This window comes from Polypterus senegalus, chromosome 4 (genome assembly GCF_016835505.1).
Source record: "Polypterus senegalus isolate Bchr_013 chromosome 4, ASM1683550v1, whole genome shotgun sequence".
NCBI lineage: Eukaryota > Metazoa > Chordata > Cladistia > Polypteriformes > Polypteridae > Polypterus > Polypterus senegalus.
This window is the reverse complement of record NC_053157.1, coordinates 5,869,522-5,893,892: the sequence shown is the minus strand read 5'-3', so window position 1 is coordinate 5,893,892 and position 24,371 is coordinate 5,869,522. Positions and strand designations below refer to the sequence as shown.

Sequence of the window (24,371 nt, the reverse complement as noted above, 5' to 3'; positions counted from 1 at the left end):
GGTGTTAATGAAATTAACAACAGATGCACTAGAGGGGCAACAATGAGATGACCCCCAAAACAGGAATGGTTTAACAGGTGGAGGCCACTGACATTTCTCCCTCCTCATCTTTTCTGACTGTTTCTTCACTAGTTTTGCATTTGGCTACAGTCAGTGTCACTACTGGTAGCATGAGGCAATACCTGGACCCTACAGAGGTTGCACAGGTAGTCCAACTTCTCCAGGATGGCACATCAATATGTGTCATTGCCAGAAGGTTTGCTGTGTCTCCCTGCACAGTCTCAAGGGCATGGAGGAGATTCTAGGAGACAAGCAGTTACTCTAGGAGAGCTGGAGAGGGCCATAGAAGGTCCATAACCCATCAGCAGGACCAGTATCTGCTCCTTTGGGCAAGGAGGAACAGGATGAGCACTGCCAGAGCCCTACAAAATGACCTCCAGCAGGCCACTGGTGTGAATGTCTCTGACCAAACAACCAGAAAGACTTCATGAGGGTGACCCAAGGGCCCCATGTCCTCTAATGGGCCCTGAGCTCACTGTCCAGCAGCATGCAGCTCGATTGGCATTCGCCATAGAATACCAGAATTGGCAGATGCACCACTGGTGCCCTGTGCTTTTTACAGATGAGAGCAGGTTCACCCTGAGCACGTGACAGAAGTGAAAGGGTCTGGAGAAGCCATGGAGAACATTATGCTGCCTGTAACATCATTCAGCATGAGCAGTTTGGTGGTGGGTTAATGATTGTCTGGGGAGGCATATCCATGGAGGGTCACACAGACCGCTACAGGCTTGACAAAGGCACCTTGGCTGCCATTAGGTATCAGGATGAAATCCTTGGACCCATTGTCAGACCCTATGCTGGTACAGTGGCTCCTGGTGCACGACAATTCCTGGCCTCATGTGGTGAGAGTATGCAGGCAGTTCCTGGAGGATGAAGGAATTGATACCATTGACTGGCCACCACACTTTCCTGACCTAAATCCAATAGAACACCTCTGGGACATTATGTTTTGGTCCATCCAATGCCACCAGGTTGCACCTCAGACTGTCCAGGAGCTCAGTGATGCCCTGGTCCAGATCTGGGAGGAGATCCCCCAAAACACCATCTGTCATCTCATTAGAAGCATGCACCGATGTTGTCAGGCATGTATACAAGAACACAGGGGCCATACAAAGTGCTGCGTACAATTTGGAGTTGCTGCAATTAAATTTTGGCAAAATGGACTAGCCTGCCACATAATGTTTTCACTCTGATTTTTGGGGCGTCTTTGAATTCAGGGCTCTGTCGGTTGATCATTTTCATTTCCATCAAACGATGTGGCATCCTTTTGTTCCTAACACATTACCCAGTCTATATCAGTATAGATATCCAGGAGGATTTCTTTTTCCCATTGAGATCTGATGTGTTTTCAAAGTGTTCCTTTAATTTTTTTGAGCAGTTTAATTACCAAAATGTTATCGAATATCTCAGGTAAATTGGCTCCTACTGAAGCTCACATCCAAATTTTTCTTTGGTAATTTTCTCTTTATCGTGAATTCATTTCGGCAGCTGTTTTATGTGTCTCTTTGTGTGAGTCGTGTCAAGGCTGGGTGTGTTCCTGGGGTCCGCGTCATAAAAGAAAGGGATCACCATTTTCGGACGTCATGAATCTCAACGTCTAATAGTGTTTGTGTAAAGCGGTAGTTACGCTTCTCTGCTACGGTTACGGGTTCTTTCTGAATGTGTGTATATTTTAGTATTCTGGACGGTTAGGTTTAAGTTCAGATATAACAGCACCAGTAGAAGAGGCTTGAGCCAAAAGACAAGCAAAGGTTTGTAACCAGGAAGTCGAAAATACAAAAACTCCAAATTCAAAGCACGCTTACTGAATAAATGCCCACCAAACCGGTGCTTGCTGAAGGCCCATGTACAGCGCCCTGAGGTGGGCTCCTCCTGTCTAGCCACTAGATCTTAGGGGCTGGCAGGGCAGTGGTGTTCAGGACCAAGTCACTATCAGATCAGACGCTGGTGACAAACAAAGCAGCTCTCTAAATGGAATTTGTAACAACTTCTTTAATCGCTTTATTAGGGCTACAGTAGTACTGCGATGGGCTGGCGCCCTGTGTTGGCTGGGATTGGCTCCTAGCAGACCCTCCGCGGGTTGGATAATGGATGGATGGGTGGGCTACTGTAGGTTAGCAAAAATAAAATAAATTGTGGGAACGGAATGTGGGAGGTGTGGCTAGTAGTAGTCGCACATAAATATATGTAAGGTGCGGACAACTTTGTGTAGAAGATGATTTAAATGTAACGTAAGCTAGAAAGTAGAAACCATTCTGTGCTATAAAACGAAGCCATTGCAATTTGTGACAAATGAAAATGACAACACCGGCTGACAGGATACCACGACACCATCGACCCGTTTAGACAAGTTCTGAGAAAATGGACGTCATAAAGTGAGGTGTCAATGGTGCCTTGTCGGTAGGAGATTGCTTGGTGATATATATATTGCTTTTTTGTCGTTAGTAGTCTCTCCATTTTTTTTTTATTTTATTGATTTTATTGAAATCACACAACATTCCATACAAATAGATCAATTTTACAAGAATAGGATTGAAAACAAATCAACCGCCACCCCTAAGAAAGAGAGCTTGGGCAGCAGAATAAAACTTCCATCCATCCATTATCCAACCCGCTGTATCCTAACTACAGGGTCACGGGGGTCTGCCAGAGCCAATCCCAGCCAACACAGGGCACAAGGCAGGAAGCAAACCCTGGGCAGGGCGCCAGCCCACCGCAGGGCACACACACACTCACCAAGCACACACTAGGGCCAATTTAGGATCGCCAATGCACCTAACCTGCACGTCTTTGGACCGAGGGAGGAAACCCACCCAGACGCGGGGAGGACATGCAAACTCCTTGCAGGGAGGACCCAGGTCTCCTAACTGTGAGGCAGCAGCGCTACATGAGACATGAGAAAATAAACAAACACAATAATAAAATATACACAATACACACAATAATATTTCCATACATGACAGAGTTGAAGCCTTGGCAACCTTTAAGAAGAATCTGGATGAGATCTCTGGGATAGCTTAGCTGTTTGCTGAACAAACGGGCCTGATGGACTGAATGACCGCCTCTCATTTTGTCAAATTTCTTAGGTTCTTATGAAACTGAAGCGTGAAGAACCTTTATTAAGTCTCTGGATGAGATAGGGAGGCACCTTAGCTATTGGCTAAGCAAACAGGCCTGATGGACTGAATGGTCTCCTCACATTTGTCCCATTTCTAATGTTTGCAACCTCCTTGGCAGTAACCCCGAGTTCGATTTGAGCTCGGAATTCTGTGCAATTCCGGTGAAACCCGAGTCAGGCTCAGAGTGGCGTGTAAGCCCAATAACTCACAGGACAGCATTCTACTGCCATCTAGTGGATGGATTATCATCATGCTGCAAAGATAAAAGGTATTACAACTACAAGAAGATGATATCACATAATACGATTTGGAGACCTTGGCCATCAAGCTGCCTCCCCCTATTGGCCAGACAAAAAAAGGACCCCTCTACCTGATGATTCCTGTGATCCTCCATCAGAGAGGACTTCACTTTAGGCAGGCAGGTGGGCCGTGGCACCAAGTTCCACATTTGAGTACCGAGAAGAGAAACAGAAAAGGTGAGGGTTAGTAACAAATTCTAACTATCATGTTACTTATTTTAGGGCCCCGCCGAGGATGTGAGGGTAGGGTGTCCACTTGGAGAGGCCGGGGGCAGCATTGTTGCTTTATGCAGAGGATGTTGTGCTCTGTGACCTTTGACATGCACTGCATGCTGCCAAGTGTAAAGTGGCAGAGTTGAAGATCGGCTCCTCTAAGTCTGAGGTCGCGGTTCTCCCTTTTTCACCATCATCTTTGCAACTCCCTTGCCAGACTCGTAGGCATCCACAGCCTTCTCACTGACGGTCTTAGTAGTACTAAGCTGTTGTAACCGTGTTAGCCATTATGAATGTAGTGAGAATTCAAGCAAAATGACACCTTTGATTGGCTAACTAGAAAGATTGCAATGTGCAAAGCTTTCGAGGCAACTCAGGCCCCGTTTATCAGGCAAAGATGTAACCCTAACGTGATCGTGGCACGATGACACCACACACGTCAGTAGTGAAAGAGAACACCAGACCCTCAGTGTCAGCAGTTAAAAATGAGACAGTCTGGTCCACCTGCAGACTCCCTGAGGAAGTCCTCACCTTTAACACCCGACTCTAACTTGATGGATTTGAAGTGGATTTCAATTGGAAAGGGGGGATGGGGGGGGTGTATTCTTACTTATTCCAGGGGACAATCCTTCATGTTTGTTCATTGAGATTATGAGAAGGAATCCACCGTGTCAGTTTGATGTTCCATCTGATCATGTAAGATCACCTTCATCTGTAGGCACCATCTGCATGAAGATCTACTGTTGGCCTGTTTAAATATTGTGGAAAATAGTGTTGGTACTCCACAGAACTCCAAACCCCAGACACAACTGACATGGGTTCAAATGCAGGATAATTATTATTATTATTATTATGTACAGTGATGGCACACTGCTATAACGATAACGTGCAGTGAATCCACTTGACTTACAGTCTTCATCCTCTTTCTCTGTACGTTTATCATTCGTTTGCTCAGAGGTTCATGCGCTTGCTGCTTCCTGAGCAGCTCTTCTTTTCTCCACCCTAGCGGCCCGCTTCTTCTCTTCTTTCATCGGCATCTTTTCGCTTTAAAACTCATTAAGTCAGAGTTTGTGTTGCAATTACTCAGTACGTTTTCTTTAATTTTTCACTTAAGCTGGCACTTCAGTCTTCAATCTGCCTCAAGAATGATATAAGATATGAAGATGTAGAGGAAGTGATGGCGAAGGTGGTAGGGATCAGAACGGCACCCGTACACATGCGCCACATTGCCGAGAGCTGATTCTACAATAAAATAAAATAAAAATAAAAAGAGGAATAACGATCAATCATCACCCCGAAAGCGGACAGTAGACGTCACATAGTGTATGTGTACCAAATTTCTGGTCAATCGGTCAAACGGTTTGCGAGCTACAGGTGATTTAATATCCTGGACAAACAAACAGCCACGGTAGTGTAATATATAAGAAGATCAGTAATGGCGGACTGCATGATAACGATAACGTGCAGTGAATCCACTTGACTTACAGTCTTCATCCTCTTTCTCTGTACGTTTACCATTCGTTTGCTCAGAGGTTGATGCGCTTGCTGCTTCCCGAGCAGCTCTTCTTTCCTCCACCCTAGCGGCCCACTTCTTCTCTTCTCTCGTCAGCATAATTTCACGTTAAAACTGATTAAGTCAGAGTCTGTGTTGCAATTACTCAGTACGTTTTCTTTAATTTTTCACTTAAGCTGGCACTTAAAGTCTTCAATCTGCCTCAAGAATGATTAGCGAAGGTGGTAGGAAATGAGAACGGCGTCCATACGCATGCATCGCACGGCTGCCCTGCTTCTGCACTGCCGAGAGTTGATTCAACAATAAAATAAAATAAAAATGAAAAGAGTAACAAAAATCATCACCCCCCGAAAGCGGATAGTAGACTTCACGTAGTATATGTGTATTTCAGGTCAATCGGTCAAACGGTTTGCGCCCCCTGTAATGGACGGCCGGGACGCCCAAAGAGTGGAAGGTTGGGAGAACGCAGCTACTTTAGGACACTGCCTCCCCCAGGACACCAGATGGCAATTTCCCTGCAGCATAGCAGTACCCTGGATTTCCGCAGGGCACCATGGGATATGGAGTTCGGCTTCACAGCCCTGCTGGGTACCGCCAAGGAGACGCTGCAAAGAGACAAGGGGATTTTTGCTTCTCGTATAGCCCGGAAGTATTCCCAAGTCATGGGGACGGAAGCCCAGGGCCGGAGTAAGGGGGGTGCTATTGATGCTGCAGCATTAGGCCCATTCCTGAAATAGGCCCAGATGAAAACAGACGAGAATTTTTCGGAAGATGAACAGGTTTTCCTTTGCTATATTAACCTCAAAATAATTCTTAGAATGAAATTTGGAGTCCCACTTTTGGACACCTAGACACAGCGTTACTTATTATACAGTTCCTATTGTTCTTTGTGCTGTGATGTAACTATAACGTCGTTGTGTTTATTGTTAACCGAAGATTTCAAGTTACTGCTATCAATTTTACGTTAAACAGTTTACTTAGTAATTTAGCTGCGTTTTTTGCAATATCTTGGGGATTCTTGCCACTTTATTATTGTTCGGTAAGTGCCACGTAGTAAATGTTTCACCTTGAAAGTTAGTTGTACAGTGAAAATCGATGGCTATTTAAATGTTTATCTGTAAAGGGCCTGGCATGGATGTTTAGAATTTTTTAAAATCCTCGACAGGATTCTGGTCTGTTATGAAATTTAAATCGTGGACAAATTTTTACCCTCAAGAGCCTGAGCTGAGTCACTTTGACCCGATGTCTCTGCAAATTCATTTTTTCTTACTCTGTTTTATAAGAGAATTGCGAATTTTTGTGTATTTCATTGTTAGGTTTTCTGCATTAAGTGCACTTTTCAGACAATTGCTATCGAATGTTGATGTTAATCTCAAATTGTTACGATACTGCGTCGTTATTATTATTCATGTTCAATAAAGGCGCGTTGGTGGCGTCGCAAACAATTAAGGCTCCTCGGTCGGTCTGAGTGCGCGTGTACGGTGAGTGTCGAATGCAGCAAAAAAATAGGCCTTTATTACGCTGCAGCATCAGGCCCAATTTCGTCTTAATCCGGCCCTGTGGAAGTCCCATAGTACTTCCGGGCTGAAGGAAACTCAAGCTCTCCATTTGACCAGGAAGTGCTGGCAAGTCACATGAGAGGAGAGAACGGAAGCACTTCTGGTTCAAGGACTATATAAAGGACTGTTGGTAACCCAGCAAGTCAGCCAGATTAGGGAGGAAGTGTGACAGAGCTTGCTGGAAGGGATGGAGGAGATTATTATAGTGATTTATGTGTATTGTTATTGTAATGTACAATTATTACAGAAAAGGAAGAAATTAAATTACCCTTTTGGGCTTTTGCCTGGTGTCCTGGACGTTTGTCTATCGGGTTTGAGGAGCGACAGCGCCCTCTAGAGTCACACCCGTCATTATCTGTCTGAGCGGCTGCCTTCCTTACACTCCCGCCCGTGCATTAAGATCATCGGATGCTAACTTACTCACTGTACCTAAATAAATACGGGTTAGTAACTGTGGGTGGCAGAGCTTTCAGTGTGATGGCCCCTAAAATTTGGAATGCTCTTCCTCTCAGTCTTCGCGAGAAAAAAAATCTATTATTCATTTCAAACGGCTACGTCTTTTTAATGGGTACTATTCGTTTTCTTGTACTGTATGTACCGTATATACTCGTGAATAAGTCGGGTCTTGAAACCCGAAAAATCAGTCATAAAATCAGACCGCGACTTATACGCCGATTCAAAAATATGCCACTTACATGCTTGCTACGCTCGCCAACCCCCATGCGGGTACTACGCACCAGCCTCTTTGCAGTTCTGTCACTCGCGTATGGGGAAGCGGATGTACAATTTAAACAGATTGCTATTTTCATGGAAATTGTTACATACAGTGATCCCTCGCTATATCGCGCTTTGACTTTCGCGGTTTCACTCCACCGCGGATTTTAAATGTAAGCATATCTAAATATATATTATGGATTTTTCGCTGGTTCGTGGAATTCTGCGGACAATGGGTCTTTTAATTTATGGTACGTGCTTCCTCAGTTGGTTTGCCCAGTTGATTTCATACCAGGGACACTATTGGCAGATGGCTGAGAAGCTACCCAATCAGAGCACGTATTACGTATTAAATAAAACTCCTCAATGATATACGATATGCTTCCCGTGCGGCGCTTCACATACTTGAAAGCCCGAACAGCACGTATTGATTTTCGATTGTTTGCTTTCCTCTGTCTCTCTCACTCTCTTTGACATTCTCTGCTCCTGACGGAGGGGCAGTGAGCAGAGGGGCTGTTCACACACTGGCCCGGAGGATACGGACGCTCCTCTAAAAAATGCTGAAAGACTACCTTCACATTGCTCCCTTCATTGAGGCTGCTTTGTCCGGCGGTGCATCGCATACTTGAAAGCCCAAACAGCACGTATTGATTTCTGATTGTTTGCTTTTCTCTCTCTCTGTCTCTCTCTGACATTCTCTGCTCCTGACGCGCACTCCTTTGAAGAGAAGAAGATATGTTTGCATTCTTTTAATTGTGAGATGAAACTGTCATCTCTGTCTTGTCATGGAGCACAGTTTCAACTTTTGACTAAAGGGTGTTATTTCATGTCTAGGGGGCTCTAATAATGTTAAAAAAAAATGTATTTAGAAGGTCGTAAACAGGTTTTCTACGCTCTAACTGTGAAAATATTCGATTTATAAATTAAGAATCCTACATCGCGGAAATTCATTTATCGCGGTAGAATCTGGAAGGGATTAACCGCGATAAATGAGTGTTTACTGTATACTGTTTTACATTACAGTGAGTAATTATCCATAGTAAAACGTAATAATTTGCAAGAAAATTATGTTTCATGTTGCGTTAGAGGTATTCGTTGTGTTATAAGTTTTCGTTGTGTTTGACTTTGAAATTAGTACGGAAATACTTTTTAACTTACACTTTTACTGTTAAACTTCAGTAAAAACAATATTTGGAATTAACTTTTCATCAATATAGCACTGAATTTTGTTTCCTTGTTTGGACTTTCATCGTGACAACACAATGTATAACTGCCCGTGAGTGAATTTCGTTTCTTTCTCTCTAATAAATAAGACGATTTTTTTTTAATGTTTGTCCCTGTGATTTGTTATTTGTCATAGCAAAAGCTATTCTAAAAACTGGGAAACTGTAAATGTTTTAATAAGTATGGCATATCAAGATCTCCTTTAGTGTCTCATGTTAGATGTCCTACATTACATTTCTTGTCGCCTGTTAAAATTTTACATGTCAGAAGTGTTGGACCAATTTTCAATACAACTAATCTTGTCCTATTACATAGCCCATCACTCTGACATAATTTACGCAATTACATTACGATACATCCTCCTCTCAACAGTACTTCGGCCGGTGGAAGACCAGACAGTGTTAACGGTTATAGATATTCCTCGTGATATTGTAAGTTGATGTTTTCATCTTCTGCACCATCACCACCAACTGTTTCAGCAGAGTCTATTGATACGCATTTAACCAATTTTCCGTGTAAGCAATCGAAAGTTTTTGAGTTAATTTGTTTGACTTCATCGTTTCTCGGTGCTAGGATTGTCTGTGTAGTTATTTCTTCTGTTGATAACCCTTCGGGATGAAATTCTCCAATAAGATTTGGAAATAATAAGTTTTCTTTTATTTGGAACTTAAAGTGAGAAAAATGTAAAAATTTCTATGAGCTGACAAAAGCATTCACAAGAATGAGAGGTGAGAGGACAGGCATGGGCCGTGAACCAGAAATGGTAGAGAGGAGGGCAGGACTTGAAATTATCTCTTTGAAAAAGTCTCATCTCAAGATTTCCTTGTATAGATAGATAGAAATTAATTTTAGTATAGTAGGCAAGATAGACAGATAAATAGAATTTAATTTTAGTATAGTAGGCAGGATAGATAGATAGAGTTTAATTTTAGTATAGTAGGCCGGATAGATAGATAGATAGATAGATAGATAGATAGATAGATAGATAGATAGATAGAATTTAATTTTAGTATAGTAGGCAAGATAGATAGATAGATAGATAGATAGATAGATAGAATTTAATTTTAGTATAGTAGGCAGGATAGATAGATAGATAGAATTTAATTTTAGTATAGTAGGCAGGATAGATAGATAGATAGATAGATAGATAGATAGATAGATAGATAGATAGATAGATAGATAGATAGATAGATAGATAGATAGACTACGTAATAAGAATTATATTAACCACAGGGATGCCAACAAGGTGCCAAGTACACTTACTGTATAACATGAATTATCTATAAGTAGGTTAAGAAAGCGCAGCCGTTCAATAAGTGTAAAGTGATTAGAGCCGCACGTATTTGTAAGTTCAGTCTCACAGTATCAGATGCCAGTCACTGGCACATTGCATTACATACACACTGTCACTGTCTGTTAAGAAGTCTACCTGACCAGCTCACTACCATTCAGAGCACAGAGGGCACAGTGCCACCTCGGCTGACTGGTGTCTCATTATAGAGCCTGATGGCTGAGGGTGTAAGCGACCTTCAACGGCGCTCCTTGGTTCTCTCGTTCTGTTACTGAATGCGCTCCTCTGTTTAACCAAAACCTCATCTGAGGGGTGAGTGCTGTTGTCCTGAGTGACCGCTGTGGTGTCAGTAGTGGGATTTGAACGCTGCTCCTCAAGGGTTGGGGGTCCAAAGCTTAACCACTACACCACGGTGCCATTTGTTAACTTGCCACACATTGTAAAGTTTCCAATCTTTGCTTCTCGGGTAACGAGCCGCGCTCTCCAAAGCTCCCATACCTCAGACGTGCACCAGAATGACATCTGTCAGCCTCGATGAGGCCGTGAGAGTCGGCCATTCGCACCAGAGCCTTGGTCAGTGTTGATTCTGCTCCCCGCGGGGATTGGCTCTCGGTGCCCTGGCTTGTGTAGAAACAATGGGGGCTTAACACCCCCTGATAACGTATCTTTGACTCTTTATACAGATTTAAAAGCCATGTAAATTGTTAGTCACAACTGTCTGAGGAATGTGTGCTGCGTTTCACATTCCCATCAGATAGGCAGCCCTCTGTTTAGCTTCAGATGGTTCACTTGATGACACAGCGGGGGTCTGGGTGGGCAGGATTTGTTTCTTAGTTAGAATGTACCTTCTTTTTATATAAAAAAAAGTGTTTTGTTTTCTTTTTTTTAATCTTTATGTTTATGGATTACTGAGTAAACTTTTACTTCACACCATCTGCTGAGGTATTTGGCCGCTCTAATTCCGTAGTTTGAATGCTGCGGCACGTCCAAACATCACATCAGCTCTGTATATAAATAAACAAATCTTTTACGTGCTTGTGTGAAAGGTTTAGAGAATAATTTTATGGAGTAGAACATTTTTTCAGACACTCCTGTGGGCCAAGAAATGGCAATGACTTGAACATAAAGGAGTCTTCAGTGAAGTAAATGAGGCTGACATTTCAAGTTTTGTCACCAAGTCACTTTTAGTGTTGTAACGACCCAGCCGGGCAGTGGCATGAGAGGCGGAGGAATGGAATTTGTCACTTTATGTTGATTGCTAGTGTGGGGCCCTAAAATGGAGCTTTGGCTTCCACTGTGCCATCGAGGCCTTTGGCAGTGACACACCAGGCCAGGTGCTTCGCCACCTTTCCCTGCTCACATTCGCCACCCAGCGCACTCAGAGCTTCTCCCACCCCAAGACCTGGGCACAGCATCCGAGTTACACAACAGGGCCGATGGGCTTTAGCAGGTGGGAGTCGCATACAGATCACTATCTAAAGCCGATGTCACCTTGCGTGACTCTTTTTTTTTTCGTGGGTCACGTCACACTTGCCAACCTGATGAAGCACCAGGCCATAAGGCAAAAGTGAGAACTAAGAGGCTCGGGGAACACAACATCGACATTTGGGGTCCATGGCCAGGAAACTCCCCAGACCTTTAATCCCATTGAGAACTTGTGGTCAAGAGGCAGGTGGGCAAACAAAAACCCACCAATTCTGATTCTGCAAGAATGGGCTGCCATCAGTCAGAATTTGGCCCAGAGGTTGATTGCCAGCCTGCCAGTGTGAACTGCAGAGGTCTTGAAAAAGAAAGAAAGTCCAACACTGCAAATATGGACTCTTTGCATAAACTTCATGTCATTGTCAATAAAAGCCTTTGAAACCTCTGAACTGCTTGTCATTCTACTTCAGTCCACCAGAGAAACATCTCACAAGAAGATCTAGAAACACTGAAGCAGCAAACTGCCAGGGGAGAACCTGGCAAACGCCACACTAACAGACCCAGGCCAGGATGTGAAGCAAGAGCTAACATCTGCTCCATTATGAACGCCTTTTGATTTATGCCCTATTCTGCCGCAGACCCTCAGGATCAAAGGTGCCCACCAAGGAGTGGCAGAGCCCAGGCTCATTTCATGAATCGCTTTGTGTCCTCGGAGATGGAGGTTCTGCGTTTAGTTTGCCGTCTTTTAGATCGGGAGATCGATGTTGTTGCCGTTAGTTTTACTTCTTGAGATTTGTGAAGTGAGCCGCGGTGGGATGTGATCAAAGGGAGACCCTCAGGCCGTCCGTGTTTGTGTGTTTATCGATGGTGAATTTGTACTTTTCCTTTGAAGGTTTACCCACTGGGAGTGCTACTTTGAGGTTGCCTTTAGTTCACGTGTATTTTTAAAACATGAAAATTACAAAAGCAACAAGTGTAGACTTCACAGTTGGATGCTGGGAGTTAACGTTTCTCTCCAGACAATAAAAACTCGGATATCCATCCATACCACCTCCCCTTCTTCTCAATTTTTTAAATTTCAGTCAAATGGAAGTTACTAGAAAAGACCTGCAGAAACATCTGTCCATTTTCAAAATGAGATGTTCAGTATGGTGGATATTCTGACGGGAGACATCTTTGAATGAGGTGCCAGTCCATCACGCTGGCACCCACAATCAATTGCAAGGAGGTCATTCATCCGTGTCCTGAGGTGGGGGGCAGCAGTCTTTTCAAAGGTGCCCATTTTCTCAGCCACCTTCTCCAACCCCTCCAGGGAGACACCAATGTAATCTCTCCAGTGGGTCCTGGGTCTGCCCCAGCCAGTTTCACATTCCCGAAACACCTCAGCAGGGTGGCATCCAGGAGGCATCAGATCCCCCGAGCCACCTCAGCTGGCTCCTTTCAATACAGAGGATCAGCAGCTCTACAACATGTCTGTGCTCCTCACCCTGTCTCTAAGGCTGGATCCACAGACCGTGTGAAGGAAGCTCTTGTCCGTGACTTGTATCCGCAGCACCCAAAGCTCACGAGCACAGATGAGTGCAGGAACACCAATCGACTGGCACATCGAGAGCTTTACCTTTCAGCTCAGGGGGCAAATAAATTATTTTATTTTAGCAAGTAACTTATACAGGTGTCTTCATTCCAACAATCCACAAGTTCACTGACAGGGGAGGCCTAACCCCGCGGCAGTCCCCTCTAATGACACATGAGGACCTCAAATGGGGAACTCAAAAATCAGTCCAAACCCGGAGGCATCCCCGTCTCTCCTCCATGACGCCCTCCTGACCGGGAAAGTCATCACCGGCCAACCCGGCCAGGACACCCGTCCATCCACAGTGTCCTGCACATTCTCTCTGTGACACACCAACGCTGACGGCTTTCAGCCAAGAAATCGTTTAGCGCAAGGGTGTCAGGAAATTCAGTGGGAGCTCCTAAATACCAAAAGATAACGCTGGTATAGCGCAGGGACTGCGACTGACGTGTCCGAAAAGTCTTTCCTTCTTTTAAATGTTCTTTCATTTTAGTCATTCTGGTGTGTGTTTTGTGCATAAATATGTATTAGTTATCTTTTGATTGATTTGTTTAAAGAGCTCCTGTAAAAAGCCAAATTTTCCCTTTGGAACAAATGAAGTTCTTTCTATCTATCTATCTATCTAATCCTGCCTATTATACTAAAACTAAAATCTATCTATCTATCTATCTAATCCTGCCTATTATACTGAAACTAAAATCTATCTATCTATCTATCTATTATATAGTGCCTTTCACATCTATCCATCTATCTATCTATCTATCTATCTATCTATCTATCTATCTATCTATCTATCTATCTAATCCTGCCTATTGTACTAAAACTAAAATCTATCTATCTATCTATCTATTATATAGTGCCTTTCACATCTATCTATCTATCTATTATATAGTGCCTTTCACATCCATCTATCTATTATATAGTGCCTTTCACATCTATCTATCTATCTATCTATCTATCTATCTATCTATCTATCTATCTATCTATCTCGTATATTGCATTTCATACCTATCTATCTGTCTATCTATATTGCATTGTATATAGTGCCTTTCATATCTATCTGTCTGTGGGAGTGAAGGTCTGTGATACGGTGTACATATTTGTAGCTAGAGATCTACTAAGGGAGAAAATGAGTCACATATCTTAAAATAGTTTCTTTTTTCCTAAGCTTCCGGCAACCTATGAGGTGTCATCATCAGAGGAAAATTATTAAACGTACAGGAATCAAAGGCAATATATAGCTGGTGAAGGATGGGGATGGAGGGGGAGGTTGTAAGGGGGGGTTAATAAGGTGGGGGTTCAGAAAGAGTTGGTCATAAAGCCGTTTTTATTATTTGGATGTTCTTCTTTTTTTAAGCCTGCATATGCTGGGTTCAAGTCCAAGTGTCTGTCTATCTTTCTCTCTTGTATTGTATATAGTGCCTTTCACATCTATCTTTTAATGTATATAGTGTCTTTCATATCTATCTATCTATCTATCTTTTAATGTATATAGTGTCTTTCATATCTATATAGTTACTTGTCTGTCTATCTATCTTATATATTGCATTTCATACCTATCTGTTTACCTATCTTTTATTGTATTTAGTGCCTTTCATATCTATCTATCTATAGTCTAGTCAAGTATATAATGACTTTCATCTGTCTGTCTATCAGTGACAGGTTAATTCAGTTGCTCAAGCACTGAGCCAGGAATAAGGATTGAAGCCCCAACTCTAGGATCTTATAGAGTGTTTAACAAAAAGCACAGACAAGCATAAATGTTTATGGTACCCACTGGCAAACCCTGTGTAACTGAAAATAAATGCAAATTATGAACACGTAGAAAAAGGGCAAAAGATGCCTTTATAACCCCAAGTCTCAAAGTGACTGCTCCACTATGGCAACAATTCTGGTTAAGTACAGGTCAGACAGGAAGAGGTGGGTCCAGAGGAGGGGGAGGGACCAGAAGTGATGTCAGAGGTGGTAGGGATGTCAGTCATTCAGTCTGTAGAGAGAGGAAGAGAAGAGGTGCTAGCAAGCAGTGCCATCTTGTGGATTGGTGAGAAATTACCAGCACCAGAGCCTTTAAGCTGTCACCCAGGGTGCACATGAGTTATGAACCCAAGTTGGTTTACATATCGTGGTCAAGTGAGAAAGAACAGCTCCACAATGTAACTCTACAGCCGTCCCCGTTTACTTCATAGTTGATGGCATGAGTAACAAGAGAGAACAGTTTCAACAAAATGGCCTCTCTGGGACTTGCTGTTTTGTTTGAGGTCAGTTTAGGAGGTTGTGTCTTGTGGGCCATTTGCTCAACTAAATGACGCTTCCCCTTCCAACCTGCAACCAGAAGGGGCGTCTTCTCAGTGTGTTGGAGGGAAAAGGAGAGGACATGATTAGCTCCAGCACCCCTTTCATCCTGCAGGGGTAGTACATTGTACAGATGGGTCCTGAAGGTGATCTTGGTGAAGTATCTTTATGTCTGGAGTGTGAATACTGGCAGCCTAAGTGCTTAGAAAAGGTGCTATATAAATAAAAATGTATTATTATTATTATTATTATTATTATTATTATTATTATTATTATTCCAGAGACAGACCCAAATCTGTATATAGTGCCTTTCCATGCTACTGCAGTATTGTATATATACTCACTGGCCACTTTATTAGGTACACCTTGCTAGTGCCAGGTTGGACCCCCTTTTGCTTTCAGAACTGCCATAATTCTTCATGGTACCGATTCAACAAGTTGCTTTGAACATTCCTCAGAGACTGTGGTCCATATTGACTTGACAGCATCACACAGTTGCTGCAGATTTGTCACCTGCACATCCCTGATGCGAATCTCCCGTTCCACAACATCCCAAAGGGGCTCTACTGGATTGAGATCTGCTGACTGTGGAGGCCATTTGAGTCCAGTGAACTCACTCATCGTCATGTTCAAGAATCTAGTTTGAGATGATCTGAGCTTTGTGACATGGCGTGTTCTCCTGCTGGAAGTGGCCACCAGAAAATGGGAACATAAAGGGAATGGACTTGTTCAGCAGTAATACTTGGGTGACCTGTGGCATTTAATCGATGCTCAAGGGGCGCAAAGTGCGCCAAGAAAATATCGAAATAACCATTAAAGCACCACAAGCACCAGCCTGAACCGTTGATACAAGGCAGGATGGATCCCTGCTTTCATGTTGTTGACCCCACCATCTGAATGTTGCAGCAGAAATTGAGACTCGTCACACCAGGTGATGTTTTTCCAATCTTCTCTTGTCCAGTTTGCTGAGCTCATGTGACTTGTGGCCTCAGTTGCGTGTTCTAAGCTTACAGGAGTGGCACCCGGTGTGGTGGTCTGCTGCTGTAGCCCACCTTCTCCAAGGTTTGACATGTTGTGTGTTCAGAGCTGCTCTTCTGCACACTTCAGTTGTAACGAGTGCTTATTTGAGTTCCTGTTGCCTTTCTGTCAGCTCAGACCAGTCTGGCCATTCTCCTCAGACCTCTGGCCCATTGATCTGCCACTCACTGGAAATTTTCCCATTTTTCGGACCACTCTCTGTACAACCTGGAGATGTTTAAGCATTAAAATCCCAGCAGATCAGTACTTTCTGAAATACTCAAACACCAGCATCTGTGCAACATTCAAAGTCACTGCTTTCTTCACCATTCTGATGCTGGGTTTGAACTTCAGCAGGTGGTCTTGATGACGTCTACAGGTCGAAATGCTTTGAGTTGCTGCCATTTGATTGGCTGATTCGATATTTGCGCTAACAAGCTGTTGAGCAGGTGTACCTAATAAAGTGGCCGGTGAGTGTAGTTATTATATTTGAACATTCAGAGCTCGCCTCAGAGTTGGACCATTAAGGTACTGTAATTCTTTATTGTTCAGTTCCTTAAATATTAAGCCACCGTTTTCCCAGGTCAGCATTCCAAAGTTTGCTTATTTTGATATTTCAGATTTATTTTTCATTGTCCATAAGTGATGGCAAATAATGAATATTCTCTGTCTCTCTCTCTCTCCCTCTCTCTCTCCTAGAATTATTTCAGGCCGATGTGGACGAGTTCTGCCTGTATTATGGAAGAAGAGACGGCGGCTTGTGCTTTCCAGATTTTCCCAGAAAACAAGTGCGGGGGCCAGCGTCTAACTATTTGGACCAGATGGAAGATTATGAAAAAGCAGAGGAGATGAACAGGTTCATAAAGATAAATCCTGTTTGATTTAGTTTGAGCCAATAACACCAGTGCGCGCGCGCGCTCGCTCGCTCGCTCACGCCGGCGGCGGCGGCAGCTCCGGGCTTCCAGATGTTTTTCACTACTAAGTTATTCTTTTCAAAAGACTGCAGAAAAGAACGAATGCAGCTTTCTAACAAATGATTGCAATTTTGAAACTGTAAAAAAAAGCGTAAAATGAGGTTTTCCCATGTAATGTCAATGAGGTTTGATCAGCCCTGCGCCCTGCGAGTTTAATTGTAGACTTGAACTAAAATCCTTGTGCTGTATTTACAGCAACGCCACGCCGTTTGTGAAGGTGAAACCTTGTGGCATTCGATTGTTTGTTTTCTTTTTTTTTTTTTTCTTTTGTCCATGTGTTTGTTTTTTTTTTTCTGCTTTGCAAAGCCGCTGTTTATTCTGCCCCATCAGACAGATTTAAGCGCTCAATGCATTCGCTGACCTGGCGTTGTTACGCGTCCGCCCGTTGTCGGTCTGCGGCGCTCCGTGACTAATTAGATGACCTGTGAGTATCCTGTGTGCCAGGTCCTGGGCACCCTGTCGAGATTCCTCCCACTTGGGGGGGATTTATAATCACTCTAAGCTCTTTGTCGAACAGCACATACTGCTCCGGCGGTGGCATTTTGTATTGTCCGATTTAGTCTAATAGGAATACATGTACAATTAGTGACGTGCGGTGAGGTTCATGGCTGGTGACTCCTTCAGTGTGAGATTTACAAAGATATGAACCCAAAAGTGTCGCTTATTCACTCTTCAGTTGGCAGCCAGCATGCACATTGGCTACTGGTTATGTTTCATATCTCATCAGCATTCTTTACACACGCATAGGTAATACATACAGGAGTAGATTGGCCATTTGGGCAATGCCCGGTGGGCCGCGGACTCTTGTCTGGTCATGGGCTGGCCGTTTCATGAAATAAATTGAATGCACTGGTTACTGTTCGACATTAAAATTAATTTTCTAAACTAATAAACATTATCTGCCCGGTACTGCGATTTACCTATAGTATACCATACTAGCCGACGCCCGCCGTAGCATACGGCGGTGTACGAATGGGAACGGAAAACGGTGAGAAAGGAATTTAGAAATCAAGAAGAAAGAAGTACTTCTTGAAAGACGCAGTTGTGAATTGGTGTCTTGCTGGAGACGACAGATAACGAGTCGAAAGATCTAACCCTGGAAAAAGCCACGCACAACTGACCGTGGCTGAAGACTGGTTGTTGTAGATGAACGCAAATCTTTGCAAACGTAATGCAAGGCGGGATGTTGGGGTCGTGTTTGAAGTAAATGACAATGGCAGCATGGAGAATCTCGGAAAGAACTTGAATTTCAGCTTCACCTCCATAAAGTCCAGGGGCCTCATGTATAAACGGTGCGTACGCACAGAAACGTTGCGTAAGAACTTTTCCACGTTCAAATCGCGATGTATAAAACCTACACTTGGCGTAAATCCACGCACTTTTCCAGGGTACCTCATACCTTGTCGTACGCAAGTTCTCCGCTCGGTTTTGCAGACTGGCGGCACCCAGCGTCAAAGCAATGCTACTGTTCTTGTGTGGTTACACCTTATTTTCCTGACACGGCTTTATAAATACACAGAAACTAACAGCATATTGTTTATTAGTGTAACGCATCTGATTGTAATTAACTTGTAACAATATAATGGTCCAGGGAATAGCCATAGTATTCCAAACACCATAACTGCTTTAGCGTTGTTACTCTCACTTCTCCTTCTTCTTCTTCTTCTTTCAGTTGCTCCCGTTAGGAGTTGCCACAGCGGATCATCTTTTTCCATATTCCTCTCACTGCACCACTCGGAGTATTTATATCACTGTATCTGAGTGTGAATCACAGCAGCAGCTGATCGGAAAGAGAATTATCGGTATACAGCTTCAAGGACACGCTGTCTCAGCCACTGCAAAACGTTTTAAAGCCTTTCCTGTACGGACTTCGCGGTTCAGAAACAGAAATGATATAATTTATAAGGTGAAATTCAGCAAAATATGTTTATTAAATTATACAGATAAAACTTTAACTTCATTTAAATAATCTATATTCTTCACTGGGTGTGTTAAGGATAGAATAATTAAACATGTACTACGAAGATATTTCAATGTTCTTTAAACGTTTTGAAGAATCCGCGCTAAGCTTACAGATGGCTTAACGTCTATTACAGAGCTGATTGTGTAGCGATCGGTTACTTGGGGAAAGAAAAGCACTGACTGCAGTGACGGCTACGCCAATATATATTGAATATAAAACAGAAAGAGAAAATAACAACACAGCTAAAAATGCAGCGACAAATTTCGGCAAAAGTTAAATGCTTGTGTCATGAGCACGAGGCGGTTATGCAGCCATCCACCGTGCATAAGCTACCTTACTGATGGGCGGGCGAAGGAGCCACCGATTCTTCCTCTGCCCAGTGCCACCACAAGCCTAGAGCCGCCCCTGATTGTACTGCTGCAATAAATTATTTCATCGAAGTGAAACATGTTTAATAACGTGCTTTAACTCCTATCATCATGAAAATGACATCACGTATACATCTCAGTATTTTAGTTATTCAGAGAGCTGTAATATCACGAATGTAATGGATTCTGTGTCCAGTTGGAGGAAGAGAGCCAGTTTAAGAAGCAAGTAGTGATTCACACACACAGAGCACATAGAAGATCAAATACAATACAAACCATTTAACATGCGACTTTAATTACGATGTGATTTGAGAAACTGGTCAATTAAACGATTTTAAGATGAAGTTTATGATGTTCTTTAATGACAAAATAAACTACGTGATTAAAGTGGAAATGTCGAGATTGAAGTTGACATTTCGTGCTTTTTCCCCACTGTGTGCCTTTTTTCTCTGTACCCTAATAAGCTTTCATATGACACTCAGACGGTGGGCTACAACTCTTCTTTTCACGGCGACTTTGATATGTGACTTCTTTTTTATTTCCGGCACTGTGCGATTTTGTGAATGTGAGCTTTCAAGTTTCTCCAACACGCTATGTCACTCGATCAACTTCCTTTTGTTGATTATACCACGGTTTATTTGAACAAATAGTCTGTTTTTCCTTTGCCTCCACTTGGTATTCGCTGAAATTCTTATATTTTCCCCGTGCTTTTCCCATTGTCTTTTCACAGAAGGCTGAGCTTAAGGGCGATTTATTTTGATTTGCATATTCAAAGAGGCGTAATTCTGGGAGGAGTTGGGGCGTTAAATAATGCACGTGCACGAGCGTTAGTTTTCACGCTGATCAGGATTTATGTAGCAGAAGAACGTGGAAGTCGGAGTACGCACAGATTCCTGCATCTGGATTTTTCTGTGCGTAAACACATTTCGGCTTTTGTGCTTACGCCATGTTATAGTGCGAGTTCTACGCACGGCGTTATACATGAGGCCCCAGATGTTGCCATGTATTGATAGTACTCATGACTTGTTGTGATAACTCGAAAGAACAACAGGAAGAACGTCTCCAAATCTGTCCCAATGTGATGCAACGAAATCTACTGCCCGATGTCGTAGTGAGAGTGCATTGCCTTCATCAACCGTTTGTGTCAAGAAATAATCCACTGATAGGAAGGAACAGGCAGTTGCCGGATCCCGGAATAGAGATGACGTTGTACAAAAACCTGTCGACAGAGAAGATACTGTCATTCATTTTATAACAAAGGCTTAGGAATCAACCGTCACAGTATAACGAAAATAGTAAGGAGCAAAACCAATGCCAATGGTCGAGAGAGTACCTTCCTGTAGCAGGCTACGGAAAAGACTCCCAGGCGCATACGTGTCTGAAGTGAAAGGTCACGCGGTCAGGCTAGATATCGGGCGGGGATGTGACACCAACGGGGTCATGAGAGAGGAGCGGGGAACGCGGTAGGCCGAAGGAGGAATAGGAATCGAGAAAAGTGACGTGGGGACGTATGGGAGGTCGCAGGCAGCATGGGGAAGGGTTTGGAAGAGGAGGAATAGGAATCGAGAAATGCCGTGTGGGCTGCATGTGGGGAGGACCGGTTTTGAAGAGGAAGCAGGACGAACCAGAAGACAAATATATATACTGAATATAAGAGATTACGTCATCAAGTTGTTTTAGTTGTCAGTAAATAACGATCTTCTTTTTCTTTCGGCTGCTCCCGGGTTGCCACATCACATCATCTGTCCACATATTGATTTGGCAAAATTTTACACCGGAAGCCGTTCCTGACGTAACCCTCCCCATTTATCCGGGTTTGGTATCGGCACGAAGAAACGCACTGGTTAGTGCAGCGAAAAATGTGGTCAAAACTGCCTTTTGTCAATTTCTGTTTCGATAGCGCTACATTTTGGTTAGCATATACATTATTGCAAGTTATTTTATCTCATATCTACACTGTAAAAAAAAAATGTTACATTTACAGTAAAAACCTGACAGCTGGGGTCGCCAGGATTTTACCGTAAAAAAGAAGGTAACAATATTTTTTGGTCTACGGTACACTTTGAAAAATTAATGTTAAATTTATGGTAAAATACTGGCAGCTGGGTTGCCAAAATTTTACTGTAATAAATAAGGTGACAATATTTTTAGGTCTACCGTATAATTTTGTAGTAAAAACTATTTGGTATTTGCAACAAACTCCAACAGAAGTGAATGTTTAACCAGAAATTCATGTTGTGTAATAAATATGACAAACAATATGTATTGGCAGGGTCAAACCCCAGTACACAGTAGTGATGGGTCGTTCTTGAACGATTCGTTCATTTTGAACGAATCTTTAATGTGACTCGGGAAGAACGAGTCGTCTCGTGGGAGTGATTCGTTCAGTCGCGCATGCGCATTTGCGCAACTTCCTATAGTTTCTGTATTAGAATTATTGATTCACCTGTTTCGAGTCTTCGGGTTTTTCAAGTCGTTCGTTCATCACGTGACAGCCCCATAAGCTTAACCAACTCAGCCTGAGCCAGAAAGAGAATCAATTAGTTCATCTCTCTAATCTTAGGGTTTGAGTCGTTCGTTCATCACGTGACAGCCCCATAAGCTTAACCTAGTATGCAGTCTGAGCCGGAAAGAGAATTGAATGAAATGACTCGAAAAATGATTCGTTCATTTTGCTGAACGAGACTCAAAGGTCCGAGTCATTAAAATGATCTGAACTTCCCATCACTAGTACACAGTTTGCATCAGTTAAGTAACAACAACCAATAGCAAGCATGTACCATTTAATTATACACATTGAAAACAATTTAATGTTTACAGGAGTTATGGCACGTTGTCTGGTGGGGAAGTAAAGTTTTCTCTTGTGGTGTATGGTGTCCTACTTATCAAATACAACCCACCATAAATCAGCTTCCATAACCTCAAAAAACCTTCAGCACGTGGGGAAAAATAAGTCTGCTAATGTAGGTGAAGTTATTTTCCCTACTATTCAAAGGTATGCGGTTCACCAGGAACAATATTGTAAAAAGGGGCGTGTCCTTATGCAAATATCGTAACGGTTTTACTGAAACAGTGATTTACCGTTTTACATTTTACGGTTGTTTACCTTCGTTATTTAACAGTTTACACTGTAAAATTAACAGATTTTTTCAGTATAACTAATGGATCAATAAACGGTATTTAGCATATTTTGAAGGTAGAAAAATATTGATTTTACAGAACTTGGCTGTAACAAATAATGAAATTTATTGTTTAAGATATTTTTTTCAGAAAAGGTCTTTTACTTTCACCGTTTACAGTATTTGTACTGTTAAATGTATTGACTTTTTTTACAGTGTAGTATTTAATTTCTTCGGTACTAATAGTTTAGATTATGTATTACGCATTTTATTGTTCTCTGGTCGTCGGCGTGAGCGATAATTAGTGGTTTTCAGCTGCGATTATTAGTATGATGAAATAAAGTTATAAAGCACAGGAGAGGATTTTTTCTTATTAGGACGAGGAACGTTTATAGTTAATGGAATCAAAAGCCGCCTGAGAAGCACAATGACACAAGAACATCTTGAGGCGTTCATGTTGATGTCGGTGGAGAAACAAATCCTAGTCGAAGCTGACACTAACAGTGTTGTTGATGATGTGGCTGCTAAAAGCCGCGAACTGCGTAAGCTACTCGCCTACTACGGCACTGGCACTTGGACACGACATTGACATTTGACATGTGCTCTAATAACGTGTAAGCCGTGTTACTCAATTTTTATTTCTAAGCATGTTGTCAAATTTTAAGTTGTGTCTAAACAAGTGTACGGATTAAGTTTGACAACGGTTTAGTTGATATCATATGCTTAGCGAGCCGCATACTCGTCACAAATTTTAAGAAAATTACAATGAATAATGGGCCGAATGGCTCAATCGTTGAAGGATGTCCAGGCCGGTTTTGAGACCCTTTCCGCTCCTAAGTACATATTTGGCTAAGAAAGAGCGTTACATTTATAGCGGCGAGAGAGAGCGAAGAGAACGCGTCTGCACTGCACTCTCCATGTGTTCTAACTATGCCGTTGCAATTCCACAATCATACTCGTACAATAGAAATGAAAGTATAGAGTGGTGCACAAAAAACGGATTTCCGCTTTAACCCTTTGAAGAACAGCAGCAACGAGCTCCTGTTGGGCTCACATGCGCCTTCAGGGCGGCACGGTACTGTCTGCCTCACCTTGTGCCTTTTCACTGCGGGTTTATGTCCGCTCATCAAGACTAAATATGTCACTCACGTTCATTAAAGATATTAGTCAGACTGTGGAAAGTCAGGACGTAAAATAAATGTATAAACTTGCAAACCTTATATTGGTGACATACAGAGAGACAGCAACAGGCACACACCAATCACATGCATCAACCTCGTGTGGGACGGAGATCGCAGAGGTGAGGCTTGTCGTTACCGCACCTCGCGTTTCTCCCCTGTATTTGAACAGAAAATAAGCAAATTCAGCGATTTGGACTGTAAAAATTATTTGAATTATACAGAAAACAAATTTATAACACAAACCAGTGGTCACATTTATTTTATGTTATCATTTTTAGTTTTTTTTTTACTTTTCATGACTCACCTCCCCTGACCGCACCTCCCTGAATACAATTTATCACGCAATTACATGAATTAAATGGCAGTTGTGAAATTAATAATCACACGAAAAACTACCGGGATGGCAGACTAGGCTAGGCAGGCACAAAGCTGGGGTCAGACGATTAAAATGAAAATTTTAAAAAACAAAT

General features: G+C 42.6%; 1 protein-coding gene across 1 annotated transcript in view; it reads left to right on the top strand.

Moving 5' to 3' along the window:
• The window catches only part of LOC120527109 (hedgehog interacting protein), a 215,047-nt gene that overhangs the window by 24,921 nt on the left and 165,755 nt on the right, over window positions 1-24,371 (top strand). Inside the window, exon 3 of the mRNA XM_039750200.1 lies at window positions 16,996-17,152. Coding sequence (XP_039606134.1) covers window positions 16,996-17,152 — 157 coding nt within the window. The remainder of the gene's footprint in view (window positions 1-16,995; window positions 17,153-24,371) is intronic.